We start from the raw sequence: 20,404 nt of genomic DNA, 5'->3' as shown, positions 1-20,404 counted from the left end.
CAATAACCGCACCCTTCAAAAATTTGCCGGAGAATATTCAGGAACAGATAAGGCCCTCCTCACTAAGCTTAAAGAGAAGTACGTAGGAGCAGTAATCACTCCCCCATGCACCTTGCCATACCAAGGACAAGAAAACGCGGTGCTAGACGCTCCGATAACTAAGGCAGAACTCTTCGCGGCAGCGCAAGCTGCGAAGAGAAATACTGCTCCAGGACCAGATCAGCTCACAAATTCTATGATCCGGAACCTGAGCGACGAGCACCTAGAACAGCTTACCCTGTATTTTAATGAACAGATGTGGGAGAGGGGCGTGGTTCCACAACGGTGGAAGGAAGCCAAAATCGTGCTTATTCCGAAAGCAGCAAAAACTCATGATCTACAAGATCTCAGTCCGATATCACTAACCTCCTGTCTTGGCAAATTATTTGAGAAGGTGATTCACACACGTCTCACGTCTTACACTGAAGACCGCAACCTATTTCCCCCAAACATATTCGGCTTTCGCCAACATTTGTCCACACAAGATGTTTTCTGCTACTTCGCGAAGAAGTTCTTTGCAACACCACGGTTGGTGCGGGACATCTCGTCCTATCTCTTGATTTGAAAAGCGCATTCGACACTATTTCACATGAACTTATCTTATCTGAGCTAAATGAAATCGGTTGTGGACAAAGAATCTATGACTACGCCCGCTCTTTCCTGACCTCTCGCATCGCGACAATAGGCATCGGCACTACGCGCTCAGACCCTTTTCCCATGCAAAATAGAGGTACACCGCAAGGGGCGATACTGTCCCCCCTTCTTTTCAATATCGGCATGAGACGCTTAGCCAAAACACTCGACGTCATACCCGGGCTGGGGTACGCGTTATATGCAGACGATATTACCCTATGGACAACCAGCGGCTCGTTAGGACAAAAATAACAGATCCTGCAAGAAGCAGCGACCGTTGTTGAAACCTTCGCTCGCAGTAGCGGAATGAGCTGCGCTTCCGATAAATCAGAATTTATCAAGATCCGAGGTTGAGACCGTCAAACTCATGAGCCGGTCAACCTGTTTCTAGGAGACAGCCAGATAAGGGAGGTCCAGAAAATGCGAGTCCTCGGACTGTGGCTGCAAAGCAACAAACGAGTAGACCACACCATTAAAACCATTAGAACTACGGTGAAACAGATTTCCCGTATGATTCGTAGAGTAACTTATTACCTAAAGGGTTTCAAGGAAACAGAGACGATCCGGCTCGTTCAGGCTTTTCTGCTAAGTCGTCTCACATATAGCCTCCCTTTCCAGGACCCCACGAAAACAGAACTAAAGGCCCTAGATGCGTTGATCAGAACGTCGTACAAAGCGGCTCTCGGCCTACCACAGGGAACCTCTACTGAACGCCTGCTGGCCCTCGGGATTCACAATAACTACGAGGAGCTACGGGCAGCGACGCTCATATCTCAACGGGAGAGGCTTAGCTTAACCTCCTCTGGCAGAAAATTACTTTGCCGCGTAGTTTACCCTACTCGTCCACAGTATGCGGGAGAAGAACTCGAATCTCTGCCCAAAGTCCTACGTGAAAGGATCGTAGTAGCTCCAATCCCTAAGAACACGAGTCCGAAATACCACCGGGGTCGTAGAAGTGCTCGAGCTCGAAAGTTAATGCAGCAATTCGGTGGAAACCCGGATACAGTATACACAGATGTCGCTCGATGTGATGCTTACAAGTACGCCCTCGCAGTAGTAGGAGCGGCCGCAGATCAAGGGTTTGTGACTTGCGCCACGGCTAGAGTTGCATCTGCGAATACTGCAGAAGCTTCAGCCATCGCGCTAGCTATTAAAACTAGGGACGCTCTGGGACAATCGTCGATAACTCTTACAGATTCCGAAGTCGCATGTAGACTCTTCCTCATCGGGAGGTTACCACACAGCACCGCTCACCTATTAGGATCCAACCTAACGCAGAAACACATGATTATCTGGTGCCCGGGTCACGCAGGACTCGAGCGCAATGAGAGAGCGGACGGCGCAGCTCGTGCTTTTGTCAACCGAGCGGCCAACCACTCTGACGAAAACCCCCTTCTTACCACGAGACATCCTCGAGCACCAACGGCGCGAGCGAAGAAAGTACACCCGGCCACAAAATATTACGGACCGTGAAATGTGAGAAAAAGGTTAATATCTCCGCAACCTCACAATGCAACCTGGTATTTTCATTTCGCGCCTCGACTAGAATATGCTAACGACATTGTCGTATACAGTTTTACTGGTTACTACTGCAAGCTGCCCGGGAATTGAACGTTTTCTGAGATCCCGTGGTCCGTAAACTTTTGTGGCCGCGTGTACAGTCCACCACACCCTGACCCATCCAGGCGGGACTCTTATGACTGGCGCCGAATACAGACGCACACATTTCCAAACCTTTATTTGAAACATGCCATTCACCCAACGCTGTAGAGCGCTTGCTGTCCTTGGTGCGGAGGCCGGCCAACTCTCGCCCACATTACGTGGGATTGCCAGAACAGGCCACCCGAAATTAGTACACCAATAATAACCGGCAAACTTTTCGGAAGGGAGCAGTGGGAGACTTGGCTCGCCAGAGAGGATAGGGAAATGCAACTAGCGCTCCTCGACCAGACACGGCGAACCGCTCAAGCCAGTGGGGCCCTGGACTAGGGGCTCTACCCACTCGCTTTCTGCACTTTTTTTTCTTTCTTTTTGTTTCAATAAACGTATATATATATATATATATATATATATATATATATATATATATATATATATATATATATATACGTTTATATATCACTACCAAGTCCAACGCCCCCCTCTCTGTCTCCGGACAACTGCGAACCGACCGTTCTCGATACCGTCTTCTGAGCCAAAGATACTCGAACCGTGGTCACATACGTCACTGCCAAAGAAAGAAAACGCGGTTCGTGCGCTAGTACAGTACTTGAAGTGCACCGGCTTGAGAGGCCGCTTCTAAAGCTCCTGTGCATCCCCCACGTACACTCAGTGCTGACACTCTTCCTCTTTTCCTTTTTTCATTTCCTATTTTCCTAAAACCCAGTAAGGGGTAGCAAACCGGACGCTCGTCTGATTGACCTCCCTGCCTTTCCTCTCCTTGCTTTCTCTCTCTCTCTCTCTCTCTCTCTTCGAATGTTAGGCAAAGAGAGAAAACAGGATGCTCGGCTGAAATCTAGAAAATCAAATTGGCAGAGAAAAGCACACAGGTAACGCAGCGTGCGTAAGCAGAGATACATTGTTTCTAGTTGTGGGACTGTATGCGCTACATAGATGAGTTCGACGCGTCTATTCTTCCGTTCGGGTTCCTGATATAGGCGCCACATGTGCGGGGGGGGGGGGGCGCAAGAAAAACAGAACAGTCGTGCTAACGAGGCGTTAAACTGATTACGAGGCTAATTAGTCACAGTCTATGGGCTCTGGAATAGCTGCGAGACGTAGCAGTTCGTTAATGTGTGAAGCGGCCTTTTTTCTTCTGTAGTTGCATCGTGTGCTTTTTATCCTCGCTCGTCGAAGCGCAAATTTAGTTATGTTCTTGAAACTGAGCTCTAGTGGGTCTTCTGCCCTGGGAAAGCTTGGGAGGGATCGAAAGGTCGGCGAGAATGAAAGGTAAATCAGTCGTTGTGTATTATCTTATTTTATTGAAAAAATCATTAAAGGATTGGTTGGTGGCTTTAGGTGGCACCGGTAACTCTCATTCACACGTAAAACAAAATGAAATCACAAAATGCGCATGACTGAATACAGTCAAGCGTGAACACATACAAATTTATGTCCACTAGTTCAGGAATTAAGCCACAAAACACAATACGGGAACACGCACAAATATCTACGAACTTGTATACAGTTTGACGTAATAGTCCTGCGGAAACCCGCCAGGTGGAGAGAAGTAATTAATAAAGGGAAAAATTAGGCATCCGCCCAATCATAGCAATCGTTGCTACGATTGCGTGAATGTCTGATTTTCCCTTTATTGATATATACAGTTCCATGAATGAAAATACACTGCAAATTGTCCGAGAATGCGCATAGAAGTTCGCAGTTATGCAAACGTGTGTGCGAACGCAGATGTGCATGCGTAATTACGCAACACACCTCGTAAGTACTTAATATATAGTTATCCTAGACGCGGGAGGCATCTACGGTGTGTCCCAGATAACGTTGGCCAAGCTCTTAATAATAATATCTAGATCATACAAGGACGCAAGCAATGGGTATTCGGTGGCAGTGACGTACCGGACCAGGATCCTTTTCTTCGTAATTCAACTATTGATAATTAGATGAGATTATTTACGATACCTTTAATTACGAAATTGAGGGCGCCAATTTTCACAGGAAAGTAATAACTCAGTTGTTCTCAGTGCGCTATGTCTCGTGTAGTTATTTTTTTTCCGCGTTATGAAGAAAACGCGTGAAATATGAAAATAGCCGCATAATTACGCCTCCGCGCGACGCGACACCAGTGGTCTCAGGCGTTAATCTCTCTCTCTTCCCCTTCTCCCTTCCACCAGCGTAGGGCAGCCAACCAGACTCTTGACTGGTTAACATCCAAGGCAGCTCGCAGTTCGCGGTGACCAATGCCAGTAGCAATGCCTCGCCACTTTTGCGTGGCCGCCGGGTCAGACATTGAGCGTAGGTACTTCTGCAGAGTTAATTTTTCGAATTTTTCGATATAACAGTTGATGTTGTTATTTGCTTGGTTTGTCATAAAAAAGAATGAAAAAAAAGAGAGAACCCGAACTTTCCTTCATATACACCGATTGCAGTGAGTGATTGCTAAAACATGGCGGCTATGACATTACCTTGTCACTTCTAGCGGTTGCAGTTGAGCAAAGCATGTGCTTCGAGACTAGTTTTCGATAATCGCTGATGGATGGTGATGTGGACATCAGGACCTGTATTCAGAAAAAGCTCTTACGATAGATTTGTTCGTAGGAGCAAGTTACACGCAATTGTGATGCACATTACAAGCGAAAACGGCAAGGCCATGGTAAGGAGCGCCATGCGCGGCTCCAGAGCGGATGTCCGGATTCCTTGAGCATCGCCTCCCCCCCTCCCCTCCCCGAGTTTGTGTTCGCAGCACCAGCGTACGGCATCCGAAAACTCAATCTGAAAACTCATGAAGTCTTTTGCCCCAGCTGTTACTGTTCTTTTGCTCAGGAGAGACAAAAGAAAAAATAAGAAAGGTTTAATGATAATTGAAGAGAACCCGCCAGCACACAAAAACTCATCACCATCAATCACTACCTAAAGATCGGACCCACCCTACCTCGAAAAAAAAAAAAATCCTGAATCCGCGCTCGAGGAGCGCTTACGAGCGAATAGCTTTGTGAAATCGGCCCCAGGACAAGCGCAGATAAACTCAAATTCACATTATTTTCCTTGAAAAATCGGGCAAATCCCCGTGTTAACTGTTACATTGAACGATCCCAATCATAAATTGCAATCCAGATGCTACATTTGTTCAAGAGCAAAGCAGCGGTAAGCGCTAAATGTTCTTTGTTAAATATTTCAAGGGAAAAACGCGGGTGTTTTTACATGAAGCGGCTGGCGACATTTTGTCGTATGATCAAGTGACGCTTGGGCACTACCGCCATTTCACAGATTGTCGAAATCGAGGTGGTACTTCGTGATGGAGACGTTGGTATTGCGAATGCTCTATGCTGAGGTAAACGCAGGGAACTCTGAAACAGTCCCGACCAACGCATGGTTGCTTTTTAGACTAGCCAACGGATACAGCACTCCAGCAAAGACCAGGACACTATGGGCCCCATGCACGTGGCTTGCTTATACCACAGTCGTTATTATTGCTTAACTCACCATACTAGGTGGCCAAAGGGTATAAATTCCCGAAGAAAATCTTGTTAATAAATGTCATCAACCTTGCAGCGACTATGACTGACACTGCCTATAATCTAATTGATGAAGTCTATAGGAGTAGCCAGAGTAAGGCACATTTGTTGTATTAGATTAGGGGACAAAATTATGGGGCAGAAGGCTGTCGAGCAGCCAGATATTCCAATATCACCAATAAGAAACTCTTATCAGAAATGCAGGAAATTAAAGAAATGAATAATAATAATTGAAGGAGAAATTGAAAATTTGGAATATTTGAGGTCGGTGAAGATATAGATAGACTAGTCGCGAATGGATATAGTTATAGTTATCGTGGGCGCTGCATTATAACCGTAGCCTTAACAACACAATATAATCGCAGGCAACGTTATGGTTATCGCTGGAAGCATGAACAGGCTAGCCGAAGGACAAGTTCTGTTGTTCTACGTCTCCTCCTGTTTAAAACAAACGCGCCAGACAGCCAGGTGAGCAGTAGTATGACGGACGAGACAGACGGAGTGAACATTTCGCTTGGTAGAGAAGTCTTGCAGCTCGTTGCCATGACGTCAAAAAGGTGGACTGAAAGCCAACACATTCCAAGCGGATATTCTGCCAGTGAGCAACGTCCCTGATTGTGGCCATGCGTTCGTCACAGTGCCGTTCATTCCAGGCCAAATCTATTGCAGGCATTGGTAGTGCTTTGATTTTCCTTCCCTTATTTCAAGGCCCAAATAGGTTTCTTTCTTTCTTTCTTTCTTTCTTTCTTTCTTTCTTTCTTTCTTTCTTTCTTTCTTTCTTTCTTTCTTTCTTTCTTTCTTTCTTTTGTTCCGTCGTTCATTACTTCGTGCTTTCTGTACTACTGCAGCCAAGCCTCTCTTGGTTAGCTAAATGAGTCCCGAGTCCCGTACTTCAAGAAGTCACTGCTTCTGTTCTTGATCACTTAAAACGTATTGTCGAAATTTCTCATTTCAGCGTACCTGTACTGCACCTTTACGGGCATTACAACACACGTCCTCCTACATAGGACGCGCTGAAGTAAAAAAAAAAAATTGGGATTTTGTTAAAATTTTGTGATGAATGCTGCAGGTTTCCTAGGATGAAATGTTAAGGCTGAATATTCAAAAATCCTTTTCAAGTCGTCTCTGCTGTGGTCTATATAATAAATAAAGTGTCTTGTCATTTTGTACTCATTACATCGCAGTTGCGCGGGGAACATAATTCGTGCGGAAAGAAACGCTAAATTTACTCTCTGACCACTGATGAAAATGTGGGAGTGTGCGTCTGTGGCTTTGAACATAAACTGAAAAGATCCGTGCCTTGCGCAAGGACTCAGGAACCCATTAGCAGAAACATGGGGAATGACTATCTAAACCTGAGGGGCTTTGAATCTACCCGCAGGTTAGCTATGCATTGCGAGAAATGAGTGCGCTTCTTACCTGAAACGAAACACTAAGTTTGACTTCGTTTTTGTGTTTTCAACTTCTTTTTTTCAGAAACACATGCCAACCCGAGCTGCTTCCAGAGCTCATTCTACGGCCACGCCAGCGACTGCCGACTCCAACTTGGAGACAGAAGAAACGGCTGCTCTTCTCAGTATCGCATCCGCGCAAGACTGTTGTAAGGCTCCTTCATCTCGACTGCACCCAGTAAGAAAATAATCAGCAGCTTAAGCTCTTTGTACCATCAACGCCAGTGAAGAAGAAAAAAGAAAAGAAAAAGAAAAGCAGCTCGAGCTTCTTTTTCCAGGCTTCGCAATAGCCATGAAACTCGACTTGTTACTTACAACTCTTTGAAAATCAACGAACTGCGCAGCTCGCCGTGTCCGCTAGAACGACCAAGCCACTTCTCTGGGCTTCGGATTCCAGGAACAAACAATTTTTCCTCGCAAGATCCCCCCTTGCCCCAGGTGAAGGCATACCCAAAGGTTACACCGATCGGACAGTTCAGAAGTCGTTCTACGCCGTGGGCACCTAAGTGCGGCTAATGTGAGCGTCTTAACCCGTTGTTGCTTCACCAAGTGCGCGACAGACCAGACGACAAGTTGTGGCCGTCTGCTCAAAAACCGAAGTTTCCCGGAACCTTAAACCCGATTGTCGCGTATCTCCTTCTTGCGACGTTGTCGCCGTGTCCTCCTAAAGTTCTTACGGTGAGCCGGTTTGAAGAAAATAGGGTACTTAACTTTTAGAAGAGCGATTACCACAGGTGTGCGGTCACGCGAACGTTGTTGAGCCATTCGCAGTTAATCCCCGTGCTCTGAGAAGAGGCTCGTGGCAGCCGTAGACCAGCAAAAATTGGCGAACGCAGGTAGAGCGAAAACGAGGCGAGTGGCCGTGGATATCGAACTATGAGGCTGCGCGGTAAAGAACACGGTGCGCATCAGACGCTGACCGAGTGGCCACCCTGGCAGCTGGCTTCATAGAAGACGCAAGAACAGTGACTCGGCTTATTTGGACAACAGTCATCGCAGCGAGCGATACTAGAGAGCACACCGCGCGAGGTGTCATCGAAACCTGAACGCCTGTTGAGCCGGACGCGTGATGCACCCCTGACGTTCTGCTATTTGCGTGTGCGCGCGGGAGGCGACTGAGGACAAGGCAAAGTGTGAACTGGTAGTGGCGGACGACTTCGCGGCGCCATCTCCTTCGTTGAGCAGGAAAGCGCCCCAGGAGTCTTCTGCTTCCGCTGCTGCTGTTGCTGCTGCTGCTTCTGCGGACGTGATGTGCTGAGCGGGGAGTGTGGCGGCCGAGCGATGAGTGGAGTGGGCCGCCTGTTCTGGCAGCCCCTGTGGATAGTCCTGGTCACCTGGCAGTCGTTGGCCTCGCTCTTCTTCTTGACCAGCCCACTCGCGCTGCGAACGGCCGAAGCCGCCACGCCGGCCAGATCCGTCATCAAGATCGGTGAGTGGTGACATTTGTTATTGTTGTCTTCTTTCGTTGTTTCTTCCTTAGGGCGCCTATTCTCAGGTGCCCTGGAGAAGAGCCAGGTGTGCAAGGGACTTTGATTTCATGAGTTCTTGCTTTCAGCTTTTGCCAGCGCTAATCAATAAGGACTTCTGCGGACTGCTTGCTTTTGGGGCTGGAAGGGATTGAGGTGGCTTGCGCTGACGCTGATACGTTACGCGGGCATCTTGACTCAAACAGAACAGCTAAGCAAAGCAGAATGAGACACATATTAACGCTGACTCCGAGCTGATCTTCTACTGAGCACAGAGCCGATTCATGATGGCGGTGCAAGGAAGAGAGAGAGCGAGAAAAAAAGCAGCATCAATAACTTTGGCTGTCGAGGGCCGAGCTGGACAGCAGTGCCTCCCATTGCTCCCTCGCGGTGTTCGTGTCTGGGTGTTCTATGTTGTGTAGTGTGCACTCCCACGTAAAGTGGTATAGGGTTGGTGTAGCCCCACACCACGACCATTCGTCCCTGTAGGATACACCCCACAGCCTGCTCATGTAAAGGCATTAGTGCGGAATGCGACACCGTGGAAGGCTCAGTGACACCTCACTTTACCGTAATTAACATCAACAAATATTCCGAGCCGGTGCTAAACATTTGTGGTTTGCTACAACTACGAAGGACTCATTGTTTTGGTTCAGAATTTGCTGCTTTTCTTGGAATCGGGCCAGAGCGGGATGGGTAGGTTTAAGTGCACAGGAACCTACTGGTTGACTAAGCGCTACTTCTACCATCGGATGATTCCATTGTTTGTAAGTCCACATCACCCAAGAATACACAAAGAAGCAGTTAACAGGAGGAAGAGTGTTGTGAGACATCGCCAACGTGCGTTTATTTGCTTCGTCCTTTATGTATAATGCTTTCCCTTCTCCCAAGATGCACCCGTGTGTAGTAGTGGCGTAGTGGCTCTGGCGGTGCGCTGCTAAGCCCGAGCGAGTCGGGGTCAAAGCCCGGCCGCGGCGCCGCATTTCGAGGGGGCGAAATACAAAAAACACTCGCGTACTGTGCATTGCGTGCGCGTTAAAGAAACACAGGTGAGTCAAATTAATCCGGAGTCCTTCACTAAGGCTTGCCTCATAATCACATAGTGGTTTTGGAGCGTGACACGGCCGAATATAAATCCCCCCCGCCCCCCCTCAAGATGGATCAATACCAACTTGTAAAAATTCTAGCTCTGATGAGTACACTCCATAACTGCTTTACTGAAGGAGCTGGGGCCGTATTTTGTAATAAGTCAAATAATTTTCCATTACCTTAGTCTTTAACTAAATATCACAATAGTTCTTGTACAGGAGGTCCCGATACATTCTTTGACTGTAGGACTTCCCTCTGTATACTAAACACGTGTAATGTGACCGAACTTTTAATAATACTGATTCAGATTGTGATTAGTTGTTGGCTCGGACGCCGCCACTGCGCCAATTTCTCTGGAGCGAGAGGTTCAGCGTGGCGGAAAAGAGAAGTAGAATAAGAAATGGAGTGCATCTTTATAAGACGCCAAAGAAGAATGGAAAAAGGAATAACTTTTTGCGAATACAGCCTCTAAGCTGCTTTGCGGCAAAGGGTGATCATCAGACGTTCCCAGGGGATTTCCCTCGCAACGAATGGCCGAGCCCAACGCTGCTTCGACTCGGCTATCTGCCCCGTGAACTTCAGCATTCAGCGAGACACAGCTGTCGCCAAACGAACACTGAAAGTCAGTGAATTTATGAGCTAAGCTGTCTGACTAATATGTAACTAAAGAGTTATCGCACTTACCATGAGCGTTATTTTTTTCGTCGAGTAGCACTCGGGTATATCGACGAGAAGCCCGCTGGCTGCACTAATGCTATGGCTACACGGGCGAGACCAAGTGCGGGTACATCTGCGCATGCGCATCACACTCGGGTTGCCACACTTACGGTCAGACAAAAGGAAAGCCTAAACGCATATACATGTTCAACTGCCATTGATAACAAGTAGACAATGAACGCAACCGACACATGGTGAAAACTCAAATGTTTTCACCATGTGTCGGTTGCGTTCATTGTCTCCGGACATACGGATGCACCTCCCGCCTGGATTACCACGACGTGAACAGACCATGCTCTACCGTCTGTGGCTAGGCGTTGCCTTTACAAACACCTATGCTTTCCTCATAGGAATGGCCAACAGCCCCACGTGCGACACATGTAACATCGACGAGACGCTCGCGCACATTATCTGTGTCTGCCCGCAATACAGTGCTGAGAGACAAGTGATGTGCAGAGCACTGGACCAGTTGGACAATCGTCCACTTTCAGAACTAAAAGCTTTAGGCCAATGCTCCGAAAGAATATCCACGTTGAAGGCCTTACTCGCGCTATTAAGGTTCTTGCGGTTTACGGGGCTTCACGACAGACTCTAAAAATGCCGCCCCCTACCGCTGTGTAGAGTACGCGCTTTGTTCGTGCTTGTCTTCCTTTCTTTCTATCTCCCCCTTCCACTCTGTTTCTCTTTTTATCCCCCTTAACCCTTCCCCCCGCGCAGGGTAGCCAACCGGAACTACCTCTGGTTAACCTCCCTGCCTTTCTCTGCATTATTTTCTCTCTCTCTCTCTCTGTGCAGTCGTGGTAGATAAGGAATTGACATTCAGCTTAGCAGAGGTTCACGTGGACGTGTAACCAGTTGGCGACATTCCATGTCGTTGCCTGGACGTTGCATCGCCTTAAAGGAGGTCTTATCGCCCAAAACACGCTATCAAGAATGCGGCCTCTGAGATCTTTGAAACTAAACTCTACAATGAAACAGAGTGGCAACTCCAAAAACTTTTGCGTAAGCCGGCTTATGGCTTGGAATATTACCGAATGTAGCATCATTTCTACGCTCGGACTGTAGCGTTGAAATAAGAATTGTGCTAGGCAGCACCGCACCCTAAAGCACACAGATGCGCAAACACACACGCGCACACGCACACACACATGCAGGCGCGCAATAAAGAGTGCTTAAAAATAGACACCGAAGGGAAACAAACCTGGCATAACGAGCTAGATCGACTGCGAGTGGTACGGGCGGCAGGTTTAACCAAGTCGACCAACTCGGAGTGAGCACGCAGCAGAGCAGTTTTACCTCAGCGTTTCCTCATGCTAACGAGCCATAATGGACCTAACGCTCCCCCTTTCCATTATTTGATCACGCAAAACGGCTATGAGGTTGCTTGTTGCCCCTCTTTCGATGGAGAAGCGTCCGTGCTTCAAGGGCAAAAGTGCTAGCCTCTCGCTCGCTCGCTCAAGTGCGGAGTGTGCACATTTCGTATCACCGGATCGCGTGCTTGGAGGCCATATATGCCGACTAGCAAATACTGACCTCGCGTGTGGTCTGCGCTCCGAGAGCCTCTGCGCTCTTTCAATAGGTAATGTGCCGTGGATGGCTTGATATTTGTTCGTTTAATTTCTCAAGGCACAGTTCTGTCAAGCCTTCCGAACGCCCTAGAATCAAGAAAGAACCCCATGGGCCAATAGCCCGCTGCGATCGCTGCGATCACTGAGAAACCGCGCTGTAACAGAAAGCAGTATTCGTAACTGGTACCTTAATCTGAGCATTACGGATATTTATGGAATCGTAACTGGCATCAAACGGACCGCAATATTTGTGGCTGTTTGTGTAATCGCATTCTTACGGTTACTAGTATTATTATTTTTTTGTTGAGAACGCAGTGCTCTTAAAAAACCATGTGGTACCTGTAATAGATCTGGAAACAATAGAAAGCGGTGCATGAGAAAAATGCCCTTAATTCTATGATCATATTTATATAGTCAAGTTTTGTTATATGACGAAAATTAGATGGCACCCGCCAAGAAAAGGAAAGGTGGAATGACGTTTCGGCTCCCTCACGGGAGTCTTGTTCAAAATGAGACGGAACGTCATTCCAGCTTTCTCTTTTTTGGTCGGTGCCATTTAATTTTCTTCATGTACCATCCCGACCAGAGGGGATTCCGTCGGACCCTTCACTTCAAATGTTATTATAAGCACAGAGATGTAAAATGTTCATCCATTGTAACCGCTACCTAGAAAAAGCCGCGGTTAAGAAGCAGGGTTTGGGTACGGGCTAGCTGGTATTCCATTACAAACATGACTTACAGCTCATACATAGACAGAGGAACCAAAAAGTATCCGTATCAATCACAGAAAAAAGTAAACAGATTGTTGGAAAGGTTTAGTTTACAGGATACTCTTGAAATGCGGTCGGTCTTATATAGGACAGATAGGTAGATGTCTAAATGTTAGATTGCAGGAACGTAGGAATAACGGTGCGCAAAGGGCGGGAAGGGTTTCTACATTATGCAAAATAGAAGTGAGGTGTGAAGACAGGACACAAGAGTAGAGAAGTTGACAACACGAACGCCGTTCTCTCTCTCTCTCTCTCTCTCTCTCTCTCACACACACACACACACACACACACACACACACACACACACACACACACACACACACACACACACACACACAAACACACACACACACACACACACACACACACACACACACACACACACACACACACACACACACACACACACACACACACACACACACACACACACACACACACACACACACACACACACACACACACACACACATATATATAGAGGGAGAGAGAGAGAGAGAGAGAAAGGAGGGGAATTTACTTTTTCTACTTATTAGGTAACATGAAAATAACCAAAAGAATAACAACAGATTTAACAGGCAGGTAAACGCTTCTGTGATACAGTAAATATCACCAACACTGCTTGAGGGAACAGTCTATTTATTTATTGATTTATTTATTTATTTATTATAAACTGGAAAGGTGGAATGGACATGCTTGCCTTTCAGAGCTCATGAAAGCACGCAGCTTGACGCTTGCCTGTAAATTTCTAACCGTCGAGCAAGGTTGTCCTACGTATATCAAAGGAAATATTCAGGGTAGTGTGCTCTCACGATTTCGCAGTTTGGTTAGCTCGTTGAAACTGTGTGGAATAATGATGGCTTCAGTTCCTCACCGTGAGGGCCACGTGATTCCTTTTTATCCGTGTAAATCATCACCCTCCCAATTCTCATTTTTTCAAGTTTCACGCATGCATATTTGAACAATCTGCCTCTAGCTCTACAGTCTAATGTAGCGGTACTTTTGCGCCACCAAAAAATACAATAACTCTCCAGCGGAGCGGCCTTACTTTCGTAATATAACACTCTGAACATAACGCGACACACCAGAATCTACTGAGAAAGGGGATTAGTGATTAAAGGAGTATACATGCGGTGCGTAGGCCGAGAAGGAGGAAATGGTAGGTTGGATAAAAGCGAGGCGTAAATGATATGCGTATTTTATGGGAATTATGCAAAGAAATTGAATAAAAGAAGCGATAGCGCTTCCGCCCCCCTCACCTCCCCCCTAACTCCTGAAGTATGTTTAGCTTTATATTCACAATGATTCAAAGACTTGTGGATGCTGGTCTCGTATGACGTCATAGGATACATATTACGTATTCCTAGCTTCCATTGTTTGCCCCGAATCACTCGCCGTTTGTTATCCCTTACATTTCGCACCATACCGTGACCTCCAGAATCTGGTTTAAGCCAGAAATGAAGCGCCACGCATTATGGGAAAGGGGTGAGGGGGGGGGTTTAGTAAGCACGTTAACGCTCGATACTTGTCTTTTCTGCACATCGCTCTGTATCTACGTTTACGATATTTACGTGAAATATTGCTTTTCTCTTTCCCCCAGTCCCCATTGTGCAGTGAGGGCGGATACTCCTCTTGTCGCTGCGTTCAGTCACCCAAGCACTACTGAGCTTGATCTTTTTCTCCGACTATGTGATAAATGCTCCTGACTCCACGATTCGAAGAATTTTCGTGACTCCTGTATAGTCCGCAATATCTTACATCGCCTAGATTTATCAAGCATTCGCACGCATATCTGCTTTTTTTTTTCGCAGTTTGACAGGGAGCAGCTAATTAGCATTTGCAAGCTAGGAGATACCTCTACTTATCTTTCTTTCGTCAGGCTTAAACTAAGCACGACTAGTGCAACGTTGTGTAGCTCCGCGCATTGTTATTCTTAACCGGCAGTAGGCGTTAATAAACTTTCCAACTGTGCACTGAGTTTACGTGTCGTGAGTTACTTATGTACAATGCCCTTAGATGCCTAAAACAACTCGCAAACACGCATTGCTAAAGCTTTCTCTAAATAGAATCAAGAAAAAGAAGTCTTCATGCTAAGCTTTTTAGGCCTTCTAGGCAGCCCCAAATGAAAGTTCTGCTAATCTGATTATCTCATTTTGAACGATGGCTGGCTGTTCTGCTTAAGCGTGGGGACAGCAGTCGCTGACAGTGCACGCTATAGCTGAGAGCCTCTTGTCACGCCAGACGTATTACTGTTCATTTATTCACGCGTACGAAAGTGCGCGCCTCGGCGCGGCGATTTTCATTGCACGCGCGCAAACGTGGCAACTCTCGCACGCCTAGACAGAAAGAAACACAAAGAACACAACACAAAGAAAAATACAGTTGGCGTAAATAAAATCCCGTTTTTCTCGGATCCTTTCAGTGTCAGAGCTGCGCAAAGCCAGTGTCTACCGGCTTGCAGCAGCGCGGCTTATTCGAAATGTACGCTGATCTCTCACTCGTTTTCTTCTCTGGTTGTCCCTCTTTTGTTTTTTTACCGTTTCCGCATTCGCACCACACAAAGCGACTCGCGTGAGCTCTCCGGTTTCACAGCGCACTGGTGGTTTCGAAAATCTCTGCATAGACCTTCCTCTATTTCCTCACGTTCCTCCCCTCTCCCGACATCCCTCTTTCCTTGGCGCAGCCCGGCGCGGCATATTTCATATACGGTGGCAGCAGCCACGGCGCGTGGAACTATGACTTCGGTACACGGATGTAGTGAGTCCTCTTTCGGTTGTTGTTCTTGTTGTTGTTGTCCGCATATCATTCATATTGCTGTCGCTTGCTCGTTCGCGCATTCTCAAGGGCCATATGTATGGTTCTTTCTTTGCCGACGGCATGTTCTGCACTGGCTTGCGGAAAAACTCAGTGAAACAAGGGCATTCCAAGTTCCTTCCTTCTCAACTCACCGAATGCGTGAACGGAAAACCAATAGTTGCAGTAAATTTGGCCTCTCAACTTCTCCTCTTGCTCCATTCGTGGCCCTTTTGTTGAACGCATTTTTCAACCGAAGGATTGGTTCGAAAAAAAATATTTGCTTCTTTTATTTTTCCCCTTTCTCTCGACACATACGCGCTGACACCTAGCGTGCTTCGAATGTTGCGACAACGGTTTCCACTTTCTCTAGTGTTCCCCAGAGTTCAGGCTGTTTTCCCCAGAAATGATTTGTTACCCTCGGGCCTTATGCTCATATTGAGCTTAGGCAGATTTGTCACCGCTGCCGAGCATCTGCAAAGGCCGGTGCGCGCAAAACAATTTGTCAGATTCTTCTTTACGCTTCTGCCTGCGTGGTGCTGAATTTTGGTTCTCAGATTTATGTACGAACAGAAATAAAGGTCCGCCGACTTTGGAGAGCTTACGCTCCAAAGAACGATAAATTTCACGCAAAGCGTAGGCGAGGGGCTGTCGACTCAAGCAACACACTCCCCTGCGAATCAACTAAGTTTCCAGCTAGAGACGCTGCAGATATTGATAAGCTCCTAAACACTCTCTTCGGTGCTTTCCCGTGATAGATACGCCGCAATAACTTACGTTATCCTGTGGCCACTGTGCAAAAATATGCTACTCTTTTACCGCGCTTAAAACGCGGAGTAACCGTCGGCATTATGTTCTCAGCTGTCTCTTTCCAGGTGCTTATTGACGGGAAGCTTCTTCGTCAGTCTAATATTGGAAACCCTTCCTCTAGTAGCTTTCGCGAGAAAGCGTTGTATGCGAACGCATGCTTAACAAACACGGTAAACGTGGTAAATATGACGACTCTTTAAGATCTTCATTATAGTTAAAATGGACTACGGGAACATGTCCACTCACTCAGTAAAGCGACAACACTTTCCAAATGTCAAAACAGATGTGGCTAAAGTCTAAGAGGGATACCTTGGTGTCATTTGATACTTACAAAAACGATAACGACACTGTGCTTGCTTCACTTTAAGTGCGAGGACGTTAGTTTTTCCTTCAGGTATACATGTATAACAGAGAACATCGTAACGCACGTGGAATAAAAAGCTTGTTGACAGACTGCGCGCCACCGACGTATGAACTCTTTTCGATTCCTCTCCCTAATCATCAACTTCAGTTGCATGATTGAAGCGATGCTTTCTACTAGTGATTTCCCTATTTGATCGATTCAACATGAATGAACGCAGGGATGCGAAGAAGAAAACAAAAGAAAGAGCGTGAACGCGTGCGCATACTCACGCGAGTGTTGACAGAGCATCTATTTAGAGGCCGTTGCACAGACCGGGGCCCGTATTTACAAAACGATTCTCACGCTAGAACTGTTCCCTGTTTATATTCGCTATCCTTGTTAGTATGTTTGTGAATTATTAGCGAATCTGGCCTGCCAATCGCAAATGGCATTTGCGAAGGAAAGGATTTGTCAATTTACCTTCATGTGCCCGGCCCTCTCGGCTTCATCTGTCATGTCTGCGCAAAGCTCCAAACGCGCCCCTGCGCCATTCTTACAAACAATTGGAAGCCACGGCTGATAAACGGAAGTGCACTCTGTTGGCTAACCTGCATTGGAACGTTGGGGAAGGTGGAAAAGCGAAAGAATAGAATTACACGCACATGGGCACATGAACGTTGTGCGACCGCCTGTGAATACGATCAGCGCAGCCGGAAAAAAAAAAAAAAGAAGCGCCAGCAACAAGAACTAGCAAATTATAAGCAGTGCGCAGCAGGTCTTCTCCGGCTTCTCTTCATCGGCGCGTATACTACGTTCTATGCAATGCGTTAAAATGGAAGGCGGAAGCGAGGGCACTCGCTTTTATGTCTTTCTTTTTTTCTTCGCACTCGCACAAAGCACAAACACACCTGCCCGATCAACAAAAATGGCCGACACTTTCTCTCTGCCCTCTTACATAACCTAGCATGGCTTCGCGTTTCTTTCTTTTTTTTTTTCACTCGTCGTTGCGTGTCGGCCGGTACAACGTAGCCCTGAATGCCGGGAGCGTCGCGGATGAAATTGGCTGGCGCGATTTCGAAGGCGGCGCATGCTCGTGCGAGAGAATAGGCGCGGAAAGCGAGGCGAGTGAGGCGGCATTTATGTGTTGCGAAGGAAAAAAAAAAAACCCAGAAAGGACAATACGGGAATAGGTAAAACGAAAAAAAAAAGAAAGAAACAAAAATGAAAGCGGGGTGGACGAGAAAGGGAGGCATTTCGCATTCGTGGCACGCTGTCAGCGATTGCGCGCGCCGCGCCGTGTTTCGTCGATTGTCCGCTTGATTCATTTCCACTCGGAGGCGGAAACGCGAATACCACAACTCCCCTCCAACACCCTTTTCCAAGCTCTCTTACACGTTTTAATTCTCTCCAGTTTTGCTTCTTCTTCCGACAATTCCTCTCAGCGCGTCTTTCATCGGCCACCAGTGCCGCGTTTCTGTTCTGTTGTGCTTGCTTGCGTTTCACATGTGTGTGCGTGTTCTTTTTTTCTTTTTAAGTTTCCCGGCGTGGAGCTCGGAGAATGGGCGCAGGATGCCTCAAACCTTGTCTGCGCAGTCGCCCGCCTAATCTGCATTTCATTTACGGGCGGCTAAATGTGGCTTTCCTGGGCGCCGCGTGGAACGTGTTCGCTGCCTGGATTTTGCCCGTTTAGCGTTATAATCATCTCGCCTCTGAATGCATTCGCATTCCGCTATAGCTCTTATTGCTGCACCAGAGATAAACTTTCTCGTTTCAGAAAGTTATTCGCGTGAGATCACTCTCGTTTTTCTTTTCGCCTGCAGGTGCCGTATTTTTCGCTCTTATGCGACGCCGAGAAAGGAAGACAGAAACACGCGAACCACGCGCGAAGGCTGCAGCGAAGTGGCACATTGAAGTGTGCTGTGATTTTGAAATGTCATTTGGCTTGCCCTTTTTCTCTCGATAGACTTACGCTCACATGCTCGCTTTATCGCTTGTCGAGCGCTATGTAAAACAAGCGGAAGCAAGAAGAAAAGCAAGCGAGGTGCACGAAACAGAGAAAGAGGAAACTCCAGATGGCCTTTCGATGAAAAACCCTAAGTGCAGTCAAAACACTTGGGCGACGCATAAGCTCCGCCTCTAAGAGTGAAACGCCCGATAGCATTCAAAGAGTCCCGAGTGCTTTTCACGCTTCCCGCCAACTGCAGCTTATGTAACAGTGATGTTAACCGGTAAACGCTGGCGGCGAACACTATTCGCGAAGGCGAGCTTTCTGGTAGAAAGGTGGCCTCTTGCGTGGTCCTATACCCGAGGTAGTGCCCCACAGCCGCGCCAAGAAAACTACATCATTTTCAGGTTTCTGATACTGTTTGGTGCTTCTAATATTTATGTCCGAGAAGATTTCACATAAAAGGTGTGCGCTGTAGGTGTTTTGTTTCATGACATTTGTTTGTAGGCTGTCATTCTCAAAATTCTGAGGAATAGAGAGATAGAGAGAAGGGAAGAAGGAAAGGCAGGGAGGTTAACCATACTGAGTCCAGTTTGCTACCCTACACGTGGGGAGGGGAATGGGGAGTGAAAGAGAGCGAGAGAGAGAGAGAACTTAGGTGTAGGATGTCTATAGTCGGGCACTAAAGTCAGGCCAGGCTCCCAAGATCTTCGCTTCCGTAAATGGCCTGTCATCCAGTCTATTCAAGGCACACTGGAGAGTCTCACGTTGATTATCGAAGCGAGAACAGTGGCACAGAAGGTGACTGATGGTCTCTTCACACTTGCACTTAGCGCACATTGGTGAATCCGCCATTCCAATACGATAGCTGTAGGAGTTGGTGAATGCTACTCCTACTTACAGCCGACACAGCAGTGTTGCGTCACGTCGCGGAAGATGCGCTGGTAATTTAAGTTTCAGTGATGGGTCGAGGCTGTATAAACGACACTTAGAGTTCTGTGGTGTATGCCCGTAACTTAATGTGATGGTACGAGCGAGATTACGAAGCTCTCTTGCAGCGTCGACTCTCGATAAAGGTATAGGGACTGTCGGTGAGCCAGCCTGGGCACGTCGGGCAGCGTCATCGGCGAGGTGATTACCAACGATGCCGCAATGTCCCGGCAGCCATTGAAATATGATATCATGTCCTCGTTCAGAAGCGCAATGGCAGGTTTCGTTGATTTGTGAGACCAGCTGTTCATAATTGCCACTTCGTTAACTTCGCAAGCTCTGGAGGGCTGCTTTCGAGTCACGAAATATTGCCCATTTGTTGGGCGGTTCTTTTTCAATATATTCAACACCAGCGTGAAGAGCGGCCAGTTCGGAACCTGTAGATGTCGTTACGTGTGAAGTCTTAAACTTGATGACGACCGATTGAGATGGTAGAACAACGGCGCCCGTAGAATTTTCCGAGACGGAACCATCCGTGTAAACATGGATTCGGTTAGCGTATGAACGATGCAAAAGTTCCAATGTGATCTGCTTGAGAGCCGCGGTGGTCAGGCTAGCTTTCTTCCCTATTCCTGGAACAGCAAGGTACACAGGAGGC

At 47.2% G+C, this 20,404-nt stretch overlaps 1 protein-coding gene across 2 annotated transcripts in view; it reads left to right on the top strand.

Moving 5' to 3' along the window:
* Positions 1–20,404, top strand: part of LOC142585540 (glutamate receptor ionotropic, kainate 2) — a 402,961-nt gene that overhangs the window by 12,962 nt on the left and 369,595 nt on the right. For both annotated transcript variants that reach the window (XM_075696357.1, XM_075696356.1), the window contains exon 2: positions 7,341–8,744. In XM_075696357.1, the coding sequence (XP_075552472.1) occupies positions 8,597–8,744 (148 nt within the window). In that variant the 5' untranslated portion in view covers positions 7,341–8,596. The remainder of the gene's footprint in view (positions 1–7,340; positions 8,745–20,404) is intronic.

The sequence above is a fragment of the Dermacentor variabilis genome, chromosome 6 (assembly GCF_050947875.1).
Source record: "Dermacentor variabilis isolate Ectoservices chromosome 6, ASM5094787v1, whole genome shotgun sequence".
Taxonomy (NCBI): Eukaryota; Metazoa; Arthropoda; class Arachnida; order Ixodida; family Ixodidae; genus Dermacentor; species Dermacentor variabilis.
This window is presented reverse-complemented; position numbering and strand designations above follow the sequence as displayed.